Here is a 15,661-nt window from a genome sequence, read left to right as displayed (position 1 = left end):
GAGCCCCCAATAAAATGGTTTTTTTTAAAAAGAAGAAGAAATAGGCTCCACCTGATCTAGTTTGGATCAGGGGACCTTCGTCCTAAAAGTGACAACCTTTCTCTCTGACACTCTAAAGACATCCTGTGTAGTAGAGTTGCCCAATGCAATATAGCACTTGATTTCTTTACTGCTGTTTCCATGAGCATTTATTGTGGATTCAAGTAAAATGACATCCTTGACAACTTCAATGGTTTCCTGTTTATCATGATGTTGTCTATTATTCCATTTGTGAGGATTTTTATTTTCTTGGTGTTAGAAGTATAATCCATAGAATTATATTGTAGAATTTGTTGATCATCTGTAAATAATTCAAGTCCTCTGCTTTCGGGGGGGTGGGGGGGGATTGTGTAATCTGCATATTGGAGGCTGTTAATTAGCCTTCCTTCACATTCTTCTTCATATAGTTAAGTTTCTCAGATTATTTGACCAGCATACAGATTGAATATGAATCCTGGAAAGATACAACCCTGACACACCCCTTTCCCGATTTTAAATCTTTGTTCTGTTCAAATGACTGCTTGTGGTCAACGTATGGGTTCTACATGAGCACATGAACTGCACTGTAATTTTCATTCTTCACAGTGTTATTCATAGCTTGTTAGGATGCATAGTGAAATACTTTTGCATAGTCAATCAAACACAGATTTTAACCAAGGTCCATCTGACATCAGCAATGGCATCCCACATCCCATTCTTGTTTCTGGCTTCAGATTTTTTTCATTATCTCCAGCAAAATTTTACTTGCATGTGATATTAATGATATTGTTTCATAATTTCTACATTCTATTGGGTCACCTTTCTTTGGAATAGGCACACTAGTGGATCTCTTCCAGTTGCTTGGCCAAGTAGTGGTTTTCCAAATTTTTAAGCATAGACAAGTGAGGACTTCCAGTCCTTCATAAGCTTATTGAAACATATCAGTTGCTTTTCTCAATTCCTGGAGCCCAGCGTTTTATTAATGTCTTCACTGCAGTTTGGACTTCTTCCTTCAAAACCATCAGTTCTTGATCATATTCTTCCTTTCAACCGCTAGACCAAATCTTTTGTTACAGGGATTCTGTGTATCTCATCCATCTTCTTTTTTTTTTTTTTTTTAACAAAAAACAGTTTTATTAGCACATAATTCACATATCATACAATTCAATATTTCAATTGAACGAAGAAGCACAGTCATTACCACAATCAATTTTAGAAAATTTCCTTCTTTCTTGGACTCATTGTTAGTAGCTCCCCATTTCATGCCAATATCGCCTTCCATACCCCCAAGAAACCATTAGTCCAGTTACTGTCTCTATACATTTCCCTATCCCGGGTCTCATATACAGAGAAACATACCCCAAACCAACAAAAACTAACAAAATAAAATAGGAAAACCTTATGGAAAAGAAAGTAGAAAGTATTAAAAACTAGAACAACTTTAAAGAGGTGAAAGGGAAGATAAAATAATATGTGAAATTTTAACCTAACTGCACCTGCCATAATCTATTTTACAATGTCCCATCTTCTTTTGATACTTCCTGTGTCACTCAATACTTTGCCCGTGTAATCCTTCAATATTCAATGTGAAGCTTGGATTTTTTCTAATTATTTCAGCTTTATATATGTTGAGCATATTCTGTCCTTTTGGGGTTTTTGTTGTTTTTTTTTTAACTCCAGGCTTTCTACATTTCATTAATATACTTTGCTTTAACTTCTCATGATGCCTTTTGAAATATACTGTTCACTTCCATATATACTGTTTATTTCCATCATTTCTTATAGTTATTTTAGCTACTCTACATTCAAGAACAAGTTTAAGAGTCTCTTCTGGCACAAGCTCAGGTTATTTTAAAATTTTAATGGATGATATTGATTTTTGTCAGATGCCCTTAATTTATGTTAAGGAATTTCCCTTCTATTCCTATCTTATTGAAAGTTTCATCAAGAAAGGGTATTAGATTTTATCAGATGCCTTTCTGCACCTGTTGAAATAAACATATGGTTCTTTTTTGTGTGCATTTAAAGCCAATTACATCAATTGACTTCCTAATGTTGAACCATCTTTGCATTTCTCCAATAAATTCCACTTTTCCTGGTATAAATCTCTTAATGTGTTGTTGCATATTGCTCACTAGAATTTTATTGGGAAATTTTGCATCTAATCACATAAGAAAGCTGTCATTTTCTTTTCTTGCAATGTCTTTTTCTGACTATGGAATCAGGGTGATGCTGACTTTGTGGAATGAGTTAGGAAATAGTCCTTACTTTTTTGAATCGTGGAAGGGTCTGAGTAGGATTCGTATCAATTCTTTGAATGTCTGATAAAAATTTCCAGTGAAGCTGTTTATGCAAGGGCACTGTGGTTGGGGCGGGACAGGGCGTTGGTAACAGATTCCTGATCATTGATTAGTGTTGAAACAGCAACAAGCGACTTGTTTCCCCTGACTATCACACGTGCACGCAAACATCTTAGCAGCAGGGGCTGTGGAGGAGGGAGCATTTATGGGTAGTCTGAGTTTGAATTCTTGCATCAATCAGTAGTGAGGTGACCTCTATTCAGTTACATAACCTTGTTGAGCCTTAATTCCCTCAGCTAAGAAACAGACACGATAACAATTCTCCCCAATCAAACCGACGTGAGTATTTGGAGCGACAATGAATGGAAGTGGCCACAGGAGCTAAACATCACCAGGAGGAGCTAAACATCACCAGCCCTCCCTCCTCTGATCTTTGATGGAGCTTCAGATTGCCTTTTTCTCCCAGGTGTAGACTCACCCCAGGCATGATGATTTTCTCAACATCAGTCATGATGTCCTCAAAGGTTTCGGGCTCCTGGGGGGCACTGGCAGGGATCAGGGGACGAAGATAGCCAGGCTCCACATCCGGGTAAACCTGGCGTGCCTCAATGCCTTCCATGTAATCAGCTATGTAGTCCGCCATCTCCTTGCCTCTTTTACGAAACTCACTTGCATTCATGTTGAACTACACAAAGAAAGAAATGAAAGAAATTAGCCAACAGCACGACTTCTTAAACGGAGTGGGGGCAGTTCCAAACTAGCTGAGTGTTACAGCCCCCAGGGAGTGACCCTCCTGTACTGGAGAGTCTGGGTGGTCCCATGCAGGAGACTTTTCTTAAATAGCTAGATGGAGTAGGAAGGACAACACATTGAGAGACCGCAGTAACACGCTTCTTCAATTTGCCAACTATTCACTTGAGGTCAGGGTAGCATCTTGGTTCCATTTTCCTCATCGATAAAATATACTCTGCACCACGTATCTGTCAGTCTGTCTTACTGTGATGGTGGAAGTGATGTCACTGGTGTTTCCAATGCCAGCAGGGTCGCCCAAAGTGAATAGGCTTCAGCAGAGCTTTCAGACTAAGAGCAGAGTACAAAGCAGGAATTGGCTGTCCACTTCAGAGGACTTAGCTACTGAAAACCTCATATGCAGAACTGAAAAACTGTCAGATACTGAAGGCTTACTGAAGAGAAACAGGGCATTGTCAGAGATAGTGCCAGAAGATAAACCCCTCAAGTAAGAAGACCACCAGAATATGATCAGGGAGGAGCTAGCTGCCTTCTCAAAGTAAAATTGACCACATAACATGAATGGAGTAAAGCCTGTGGGAGTAAAGCTTGCTGGGACCTTCCTGTGCTGATGGGCACAAGTCAAAATGAGAAGAAACAACTGGAGAGCTCTACTAATAATAGGAACTTGGAATATATGAAATATGAATCTAGGACAATTGGAAGCCATCAAAAATGAAATGGAATGCATACAGATCTATATCCTCGGTGTCACTGAGCAGAAATGGCTGGTATTGGCCATTTTGAATCAGAAAATCATAATATGGTTTACTATGCTAGGAATGACACAATCCAGAGGAGTGTGGTTTGTATTCATTGTCAAAAAAGGACATTTCAAGATCTATGTTGAAGTACAATGCAGTCTGTCTGTGATAGGATTATATCTATCTCCATCGAAGAAAATCCAATCAGTGCAGCTATTAAAATGTATGCACCAACCACAAAAGCTAGTGATGCAAAAACTGAAGCATTCTACCAGTGTCTTCATGCTGAAATCAATCACACACTCAATCAATGTGCATTGATAATCACTAATGATTGGTATGCAAAAGTTGGAAACAAAGAGGAAGGAATAGGAGGTGGAAACCATGGATTCGGTGATAAAAATGGGGCTGAAGATAACATGATAGAAATTTGCAAGACAAATGACTTGTTCATAGGACTTGTTTGTGTTTTTGAAACACAACTATATGCGTGGACTTCTCCAGATGGGATACACAGAAATCAAATAGACTACATCTGTGGGATTAGACAATGGAGAAGCTCACTGTCAGAGGTTAAACTGAGGCCAGAGCAGACTGTGGAGCAGAACACCAGTGCTCATGTGAGATCTGGTTGATGCTGAAGAAAATGAAAACATGTCCACACAAGCCAAAATATGACCTTGAGTCTATGCTACCTGAAAACATCTCAAGAACAGACTTGCTGCATTGCACGCTAATGACAGAAGGCCTGATGGGGAAGACCTCAAGAACACCATACACGAGGGATTCAAAAGACAAGAAAGAAGGAAAAGATCAAAGTGGATGTCACCTGAGACTCTGAAACTTGCTCTCAATCATAGAGTAGCTAAGGCAAATGGGGGAAATAATAAAGTCAGGGAGACAAACAGAACATTTCAAAGGACACTTGAAAAGACAAAGTCAAATATTATAATGAAATGTGAACAACCTAGAGTTAGAAAACCAAAATGGAAGAACACCCTCAGCATATCAACCTGGAAGAACTCAAGAAAAGATACAAGCCTTGAGTCATAATATTGAAAGATCTAACGGGTAAACTGTCGAATGATGCAGGAAGCATCAAAAGACAAAGAAGATGTACTGTTTCCTCCCCGAGACCCTTCTGTAAGGGGATGTCCAGTAGCCTACAAATGAGCTTTGGGTCTCCACCCTGCACTCCCCACCTTATTCACAATGATATGATTTTTTGTTCTGAAAAAAAAAAAAAAGAACTAGTCCGTATTCCACCATTTCTGGAGGTGGCATATGAGCAAGAACGAAAAGTCCTGAAGGAAGAAGTTCATGCTGCACTGAAAGCATTAGCCACAAACTAGGCTCCAGGAATTCATGGAACACCCATTGAAACGTTTCAGCAAGCTGATGAAGCCCTGGGAGCCCTCACTTGTCTGGGCCTGGAAACACAATGGTGAGGATGGGAGAGTGGGCAGTGTGTCATTCTTGTGAGCAGAGCGTTTCTATGAGCTGAAGCCAACTCAACACCTACTAACATGCAAATATGATAGCACGTTTCAAAATAGAGATATTTTCGCATTCTTTTTTTTTTTAAACATTTTATTAGGGGCTCATACAACTGTTAGCGCAATCCATACACACAGCAATTGTGTAAAGCGCATTTGTACATCATTCTCAAAACATTTTCTCTCCACTCAAACCCCCGACATTAGGTCCTCATTTTTCCCCTCCCTCCCCGCTCCCCCCTCCCTCATGAGCCCTTGATAGTTTATAAATGGGTATTTTGTCATATCTTGCCCTGTCCGACGTCTCCCTTCACCCACTTCTCAGCTGTCTGTCCCCCACTTTCGCATTCTTATACAATATGATACCTGTTTAATTTTTTGAATCAGTTTATTGGGGACTCATACAACTCTTATCACACTCCATTCATCCATCCATTGTGTTGAGCACATTTGTACATTTGTTGCCATCATCATTCTCAAAACATTTTCTTTGTACTTGAGCCCTTGGTATCAGCTTCTCATTTTCCCCCTTCCCTCCCCTCCCCTCCCTCATGTGTTTAATTTTTTATGTGAAGCGATGGCATAGAAGAGAAATGGCTATCTTCATTCTGAACAAATAGGTGGTCCTTTGCATGCCAGTAGTGGGCTACAAATCCAGTGAGAAATCAATGTACCAGTTGTAGTCTGCTAACGCAGTCTGTGTGCTTCTTTCTTCCTTAGTGTGTTCTGAGTACCTTCAGGTGTGGATCGTGAGGGGGCGCAGGGCTTCACTTGATTGCTCAGAGGGTTGCTATGAATGGGAACCGATTCAATGGTACCTAACAACTACAACAACATACAATGTACGCTACCACCTCTCTGTCATTTCGTTATACTTTGCTTGCTTTTGAATTGCTGCCATGCTGCAAGTTATGCCCTTGATATTTCAAATACCAGCAGGAACACAATATACCAGACTCAGACAGACTGGGAAGAAAGACCGGGGGATCTATTTCAGACAATTAGCCAATAAAAACCTTATAGACCACAACAAAATATCATCTGGTTCACATTCTTTGGACACATCATTAAGAGGGGTCAATCCTCTGTGCAAGGGAACCCTGATTTATGGCAGCTAAAAACAATAACTACATCTGTTAGAATTGAATGCCTATTTTCATGATCCCATCCAGTGTTCATGATAAACATGGACCAAATCCTGCCTTCTTTGCCCCTTAGCAGCTACTGATAGAGACAGGCAATTTTAGCTTTTTGAGCCTCTCTCGCCGTATCTGCAAAATGGAGATAATGCTGTTGTCTGAGGGAGATGAAGAATTACGTCAGGCACTTGGCCTGGTGTCTGCAATATCATAACCCTCCAGCAACATGAGAACCCCCTTCCTTTTTCTTCAGTACATCACCGGATGGAACCATCCCTGTCCACAAAACGCTTTTCAAAAACAAGGCTAGTGTCTCACAGCATAAGGAACCTATTTTCAAAACAGTAAACTCAGCATAACACACACACAAGAATAACCTAAGATTCAGCACCTGAACATTTGGCCCATGTCCCCCCAGAATTTTCCCTGTGTGTAAGACATGAAATATTGAGGAGTTCTTCCCATCGTTCAAAGCATACAAGTTAAAACTGAGCTTTCAGTGCTAGAAGGAAAGTCTGTATCTACTGCAAATTGTGGTGGTAGTGGTTTGACATTGTACTAGGGCTCTTCAGAAAGTGCATGGAAAATGAAATTAAATGTTATTAGACGTTTCCTGTGAACATTTTAAAGCCCTCTTGCACTCCCTAACTTCTTCCCTGTTTGACATTTTTTCTGAGGTTAAAAGTAACATGTTTGCAGATGTGTTGACTTTCCCTATTTCGAGTGTGTTCTCTGATAAATGAAACATGTGGCAGGTAAAATACAGCAGGTTTTAGGCTGTCTTCACAACTTTGATTAGGTCAAACTCCCATTTCAAATTTATTGCTTGGGGTACATGTTTAGCTTGTTAATGACCGAAGAATTTTTTTTTAAGTTTTAATTTATTTCAACAGTGAGTGCAAAAATACAGCAGGAGAAAAGCCAAAGTGACTATCTGGAATTCTGATGAACCATGACCTACATGAAAGTCCAGATAATTTATTGAGATAGTAAGGCCATATTGTAATTGTGTTAACTGCCACTTAGTTGGCATAGATTCGTGGTGACTTTTGAAATTGCCAGGTCAAGAGCCGTACTCAGAAACTTTGGTATGTGTGAGGCCATTGTTGCAGCCCCTGTGTCAAGCCATCTCATCCAGAGTTTTCTTTGTTTTTACTACCTTCAACTCTGTCAATATGACGTACTTTAGTAAGAACTGGTTTTTCCTGGTGACAAATCCAAAGTAAGGAAAACATTGGCATTCTAGCTTCTAAGGAAATTTCTTGTATTTCTTTTAAGGCTACTTACTGACTCTTCTGGCAATACATGGGTTATTTAATACCCATTGCCAACACCTCAAATTCATCACATCTTCTCTCTTCTTTTTCACATTACGCAGCTTTGCATATGAGATGAGTGTAAAGAATCATGACTTGGGTGAGGTGCACCTTAGTCATCAAAGAGACAGCTTTGCCTTTTACTACTTTAAAGATGCCTTTTCATAGACAACCAAAATATAAAATATTTAGGAATAAATCTAACCAAGAACAAAAAGCCTATACAAATGAAATGGAAAAACACTACTAAAAGAAACCAAAAGAGACCTACATAAATGGAAGACTATCCTTCAGTTATGATAGGCATACTTATCACTGTGAAAAGGCCCATACTACTAAAACAATCTACAGCTATAATGCAATCTCAACCCAGATTCCATCATTATTCTTTAGAGATAGAAAAACTAATCATCAACTTTACATGGAAAATAAAGACACTCCAAATTAGAAAAGTACTACTAATAAGAAAGAACAAAGTAAGAGGTCTTATGCATGCTGATATTAAACCTACTACACAGTCATAAGGTTCAAAACAGTTTGATTTGTAGAAAGACTGACACATAGACCAATGTATCTGAATTGAGAACCCAGGAGTAAATCCATCCACCTATGGACATCTCATCTTTGATAAAGGGCCTAAGTGCATTAAATGAGGGAAAGAAGGTCTCTTTAACAATGAGGCTGGTAATAAGGATATCCATTTGTAGATAAATGAAAAAGGGCCATATCACATACCACACATAAAAAAAAACTCAAGATGAATCAAAGGCCAAAACGTAAAACCTAAAACTATAAAGGCCATCAAAGAAAAAGTAGGACAAACCTTGGGTTCCTGTAAGTACTCTATTACACGTAAATAAAAATTCAGTGGAAGATTTCACCAAAGGGTAAAAAGAAATCTATAGACTAGGGCAGGGGTGGGGGGTTGTATTTTGGGTAATAATATATCAGATAAGGGATTAATCTCTAAAATTTAAATAAAATGTTAAAACATTAACAAGAAGCATGCATGGGGCAAGAGAGGCATGCTGTTTTTTGCAAAAACTGGCGCACTGAGATGGCCACATGAGTAGGTGCATTGTCGTGGTGGCAAAACCAGTCCCACATCTGCCACAAATCAGGCTTTTTTTGTCACACACTGTTAAGCAATCTTTTCAGAACCTCTAAATGGAAGGCTTGATTAACAGTCTGGCATGGTGGAAGTAACTCTAAATGCACTACGAGTTGTTAGTTTCATCCATTCAGGAAGTTAACAGATATCCAGAATGAGGTTTGTCATCAATCAACATTTCACCTCTTTTGAAATGAGAAAACTACCTGTACACTTACGTATTTCCCATAGCACTGCCCTTTTAAGTTTTGGTCAACATCACAATATTTTTTGCGGCAATTTTCCCAAGCAGGAAACAAAATTTCACAGCCACACACTGTTCTCTTAAATCAGCCATCACAGAAAACAAATTTCAAGCGAAACTGCTTTTACGAAAAAATTCACTGTGACCAGAGAGAACCTTCCCAGGCGATGCCACTAGGTGCACTAACTCAGAGTGAGTTGCTTGATGCTCACCTAGTGGGAAAAATGTGTATTAAGAAAGCTCTGCTCCACCTAACACAATTCTGGTTTGTTTGGTTTTTGGTACCCCTGCATACACCTATGCTGCAAATATATCCATGAATATATTAGAGCATATAGGTGGCAAAGTTATGAAAACTTCTTAGCCTTAAGGAAATAGGGATACCAAGGTCAGTTGGCAAACATCGTTCCCAGGCAACGTTCTATATTCTATGTTCCTGGGCAGCCACTGTGGTCTTAAAAGCTTATGAGCAACTATCCACAGTGCAACTATTTGTCTCTGTCCATCAGAGGAAAGATGAGTTAAGAAAATAAAAGATGTATGGAAACAAGTATTGCAATGGATTAATGGACCACATATATGTCGATCTTTATGATCCTGAGATTAAGGGAACTAGAATGGTCCTCAACTTCTCTGAAAGAGGTCACATTAGAGAGTCTGAAAACCAAAACTCCAAACTCACGGCCGTCTAGTCAATGTTGACCATTAGTGACCCCCCCTGCAGGTTTGTGAGACTGTAATTGATTATGGGAGTAGAAAGCTCAGTCTTTCTCCCATGGAGCTACTGGTGGTTTTGAACTGTGGACCATGTGGGATCACAGCCCAACTCAGAACCACGATACCATCAAGAAAGAAGGAAGTGCAGTGTGATAAAGTTTTGGTGAACTTTGAATCATGTACATTTGAAATATTACATATCTTGTTGCTCCTTTGCTTTCATCCATAAGCAATTGCAGAGTTCATTGCCACATGAATGGGAAGAGGCTGTGCAGCTGTTTTGGTCAGTACTCTGGGAACAAGGGTCACAGGACTGAGAGGGAAGCCCTGACTCGAATACATAGGAGCAGTATTAACTTACAGCAGGGAACTCCCTTGCTAAGCTTCCATTTCCTTAGCTGAAAACAAAATGTATGATAATGATAATCTCCCAAATATTTTTGTGATAAATAAGATCAAGGGAACAGTGCAGTGACACAAAATAAGCACTCAATAAATGTCAGTAATTGACTTTGCTAAACAATACAGAAATGTGCAATCTAGCATTGATATTTTTATATACTTTGTTTCACAATGAAAGTTCCTACAATAGAAAACATTCATTTTATAATTTCCTTAGAACAAACTCTTACAGAAATACATATTTCTAACATTTTGAAACTAGACTGCCAAAGTTCTCCCTCGAGCTTTTTAAAAATGGTTTTCTTAAGCTGTAATTAACATGAAATAGAATTCAATAGTTTAATCATAGAAAGGGTTGTGAAATCATCACCACATTCAACTTTGGAAAATTTTCTTCCTTCTTGTTCCCATTGATGTTCACTCTCCATGTTAACTCTCCCACCAACCTCTCCCTTCTAGTCCCCAAGTGATTATTAATCCAGTTAAGGACCCAGCAACAATGACCAAATAAAACAGAGATAACCCTCAATCAAAAAGAAAGTAGAGAATATCAAAAATTTAGAATAACTTCAACATAGGTCAAAAGGGAGCTCTAAGGACAAGGTGTGGCACTGCAGCCTAACGACCGCTGCTAGGGTCCCTGTTACAGGGCTCTGTGTCTGATAGGAAGCTAGTCGCAGTCCTAGACTAGAGTCAGTGGGGATTCACCAGAGGGAGAAAGCTGTTTTGTATCTTTCATAGCCACATTACTCTTCCAGAATACATGTACATGTAAGAACTATCATTTTGCTAAACCATCACCAACAATGGGCTTAAGTGTTCATTTTAAACTGTGCCAATGTTTTAGGAATAAATTGTAGGTTTATGATGATTAATGAGGTTGAACCATTTTCTCTTGTACATTCCTTTGGCATCTGGGTTTATTCTTTTAAGAATTACTTGTTCCTGACATTCTTTTCCACATGGTGTTAGTTGTCACTAACTCGCCTTACCTCATGGAGACCTTATGTGTAATAGAAGAAAACATGGCCCAGTTCCCTAACGTGTTAGCTATTATTTAATTGTAAATTCTCTTAATGTAGGAATAGGTCCACTCTAAGTCTGTGCGTATTTTGCATACATTTTCCTGACTTTTGTTTGGCCTGATTTTATTTATAGTTTTCTCCTCTTTCCTATAAAATGCTTTTCCCATAAAAAACCTGGCTTACAGTTAAAACTTTGTCAGTTGATCCTCTCTCTGAAGCACACTGCACCTGACCTGGTTTTTAACATTTTCTGTATTTTTGTTTTGTTTGTTCATATTAGGGTGTAGCTCAGAGGTGTTATGTCATTGGGGGTCACCCTCTTAAAGTTGTGGTATATGTCTTTCTGTCTTTCAGTCTATGAACCCCAGGATTGAGGAACCGATAGGGACAGCAAGCACAATAAGGGTTTCGGGGAAAGGGTGGGGGTGGGGGCACGTACAGTGCTGGCGGTGGTGGGGCGGAGGTAAAAGGTAAATGATGTCAAGGAGACCAGGGAAAAAAAGAATGTGTGAAAACTTATTGTGGTAGCAGTTGTACGATACTGAATGACGTGATTGAACTAAGGAATGATATGATGTATGTATGATCTTCCAATTCATAATAAATTAAAATAAATATTTTTAAAAATACAAACCAAAAATTGAATTTTGTCTAAATTAACTCTCATTTATGTCAAACATTACTTTATAATTGGTATCTTGTGTGTCACTGTTAGAAATACTTTTTTTGGAAAAGATCCTGGTGTCCTCAATGTGCTTGGAATAGCAACAGCAGTCTCACAGACTTGAATTGTGGAAGTATGCAAAATGCAAAATGCAGCGTATTCACTGCTGCTTCTTTTTAATGGGAACGAACTGGTAAGGATAGTCAAAAAGGATTCCTCGGGGAAAATACACACACACACACACACTATCTTGCCATCGAGAGAAATATTCCTGGTCAAATTATAAGCTAAAACCTAGATACTAATTTCAAATCATCCTGTCATTTATTTATGTGTGGATTATTTCCCACAAAGACCTTTCAAGTATAATCTTGTGTTCATTTTAGAACTGTTCGATATTTCATGTCTCTAAGCTGGGCAAATATTGGCTGGTAGATGTACATTTTGATAAAAAGCTATGGATAATGCTTTTGTGGACCCCTAACGAAGCTTCTGTTGACATAACTTGATCTCGGAGCAGTGAGCAGCTGCTCGGCACCTTATTCTACAGGCAGCTCCTGGTATACGCTGCTTGTGTGTGATGAGCCAGTCTCTCCCCGAGGCTTCTGTCCAACCCTTTCTTATAGAGCAATGGCCAATACAGCTCTCAGTCCATATCTATGCATCAAAAAGACACGAACTCTTTGTACTTCATACCTCCTAACTAATCCACGGGGTTACTTTCTGCAATTTATCACTCTACTGGTATCTATGCTAACTGTGGGCTTATCCAAGCAAGGACCTCAACTCATTTAGATCTGCATTCTCCGGCCCAATCACAAGCCCAGGACTACAATAAGTACGGGTAGAATGCTTGCTGAATAATGCATGGAAAATCTTTATATCCTCTGAACATTTTATCTCTGAAATATTTTATAGCTTATGGAACTCTTTCTGCTTATAAATAGGAAAAAAAATTACCTGTCTATCACACACATGCCACAAAAACAAAAACCAGCATAGAAAACAATAATAACTCAGAAGTTAGGTTCCCCCACCCCCACTGAATCTCATTTCAGTTCATTGCAAACTTTAGCTGTCCCTCATATACACTTTCCATCCTGGGCATCTGAGTTTCTCTCCTTAGACTCTGATTTCCTCTTTTCTGGTTCAAATTGTCGCCATAATTCAAGTTAGAAATACCCGCTCCATGGGTCTCTGTAATCCAACCCTGACCACTGCCATTTAGCTGGATTGCAACCCAAACCTAGATGATGCCGGCCTTGGTTGTGAGGGTACGAGGGAATGGAGCATATTCGGGACCTGAGTATGGAAGATATTGCTGGCGATTAGCATCCTAAAATTGATAAGATCAACTCGTCCAACCATCTGAGGGTGTGTGGGTCCATAGCGGTTTATTATCTGTTTGCACTAGCAGGAGACCTCAACAAAGCACATTTTTATCTGCCCATGGAACATAAGCCCTGGCTTTATGTCATATCCTAGGACACTAGAGACTTTATTTAATCTTTCATGGCTTTCATTTTCCATCTTGATTCTTTAATTAGCATTTTTACACTATGTCAGAGCAGGGAAGACTCATATTTCTGCTTAAAACATGTTTTCTCTCGGGATGTGTGGTCTTGTCTTTCTGTTTTCTGTTGAGCTTATAAATCTAGGCACAAAAATAATAAGGTGGACTCCCCCCTGAGCTGACTGCTTGATGAACCATACTACAAGCGGCTATGTGTGTGTGTGTGTGTGTGTGTTTTCAAAGCACAACAAAAATACACTAAAAATGACAACTCTTTCTAACCAAAACTGTGAAGAAGGTTCCAGCATTCAGTGTTTTCTAATAATAGGAATAATGTATTAACTTGAAAAGAAAGAAAGAAAAGAAGAAAGGAAGGGAAAGAAAGAGGGAGAGAGGTCTATTTTAGTTAAGACTCCAGATACACAACAACATTTTAGGAACCTTATTTTGTGGTTGATTGTGAAGCACATGAAGATTAAAATCCGTTCGCGAGAGGCCCAAGGGAAGATATAAGCATCAGACAGACCCAATATCGGCATGACCTCTTACAGTTACTGTGTGACCAGGCTACCTTTCTGAGGCTTCCTCTCAATATTTGTACATTTGAGAATGAGAGCCCTCCTTGAAGACTTTATGCGATTGTGTGTTAAATGCCTATGCAGAGCTGGTGTTAGATTTTTAAAAAAATAATTAGAGAATTGATGTGCATGCTCAATTATTCTGTAAACTTTAAAAATGCTCTCTAAAATAAAGTGTACTGAAAAACTGTTTGGCTAATGTTGTGGCTTTAGTGAACCAGCGTGATTGACTTCTTCCTCGGTCTCCTTCTATGAAACACAATTTGACTCATCGTTCCTCTCTGGGACACTCGAGCTCGTCTCTTTACAAACTGGAATTTCAATTGTTTGCAACTGTTCCTTCTTTGAAGCTGTGAAATTTCATTCCTGCAAATAAATTTGTCATGCTTTTAATAATATAGTGGGCATGGAACTGGAATAGGACTTTTGTATTAAAATCTATTTTTATATATAACTGTTCTTGGACTGCTTTCCACCTTGATCCCAGGGTCCTCCGGCATTTGTGACAATGGCAATCTTGCATGAAGATTTTCTGTCTGTAAGTACTTCACTGTGTGTACTTTTAAAACTACAAAGAGAAACATCATAAGCTCACTCATGTGGGCAGAAAGAATGTTAGTATTGCAGAAACATCAACAGAAGGAGTGCCCAGGAAACTATTTGTTAGAGTGGGGAAAACAGTAGGTTCTGGATTCAGGGTCCTAGGTTTGCAGTAACGAGGTGAGTTTAAGTAGCCAAAGAAGATTAGTGAGCATATCTGAGCATCCATTGTCCACCCTCACCCCTAGATGGAAGGGACGGAAAGAGCAAACTACTGCTGGGACCCAGCGCCCAAGTGCTCCCTACAAAGCTGGAATCTTGGTGGCTTGCCCCATGGGAGCTCATACATGCAGAGGATACCCAGTCAATGGCAGAAGAAGAAACAGCAGGGGTGTCCTGGGAGCACGCAAGGGCCAGAAGGTAGAATAAGAAGGTAAAATCTGTGGACAGATCTACAACAACTTAGATATATTAACTGTTTATGACTTGACTGTGTAGGAGTTTTTAGGTGACAAATCTGAAACAGAAATGTTAAGGACCCTCCTGGGTAACACCCAGCTAGATGATAACAAAACTACTTGGTACGTTGCCCTTTGTGATAAACTTATCATGCAAATAATTAAGTCAATACAAGGGGGTACCCCACCAAAACGGATTTTTTTCAAAGCTCTGTATTTAATTTTGTTTTACAATACAACCTTATCACCTTCAAAATCCTCTCATTACACTTAATACACTTGTCAAATCTGAGATTCTATTCTTGGAAACATTTGTCCAACTCATCTGTTTGGAGGGCTGACAGCACCTCCCTCATTTTTTCTTCACTTTTTTCACGTCATCAAATCACTGTCTTTTCATGTCCCTCATCATTCATGGAAACAAAAAGAAGTTGCATGGAGTGAGGTCAGGTGAGTAAAGTATGTGGGGCAAGAGAGGTATGCTGTTTGTTGTCACAAACTGGTACACTGAGATGGCTGCGTGAGCAGGTGTATTGTCATGGTGTCAAAACCAGTCCTCCATCTGCCACAAATCAGGCCTTTTTTGTTGTTGTCCACACTGTTATGCAATCTTTTCAGAATCTCTAAATAGAAATCTTAATTAACAG

General features: G+C 39.3%; 1 protein-coding gene across 2 annotated transcripts in view; it reads right to left on the bottom strand.

The window, feature by feature from the left end:
• The window catches only part of DDC (dopa decarboxylase), a 122,596-nt gene that overhangs the window by 92,232 nt on the left and 14,703 nt on the right, over nt 1-15,661 (bottom strand). For both annotated transcript variants that reach the window (XM_004708040.2, XM_045286358.1), the window contains exon 2: nt 2,797-3,003. In XM_004708040.2, coding sequence (XP_004708097.1) covers nt 2,797-2,997 — 201 coding nt within the window. In that variant the 5' untranslated portion in view covers nt 2,998-3,003. The remainder of the gene's footprint in view (nt 1-2,796; nt 3,004-15,661) is intronic.

The sequence above is a fragment of the Echinops telfairi genome, unplaced genomic scaffold (assembly GCF_000313985.2).
Source record: "Echinops telfairi isolate 266 unplaced genomic scaffold, ASM31398v2 ScPeMD7_7;HRSCAF=31, whole genome shotgun sequence".
NCBI lineage: Eukaryota > Metazoa > Chordata > Mammalia > Afrosoricida > Tenrecidae > Echinops > Echinops telfairi.
This window is presented reverse-complemented; position numbering and strand designations above follow the sequence as displayed.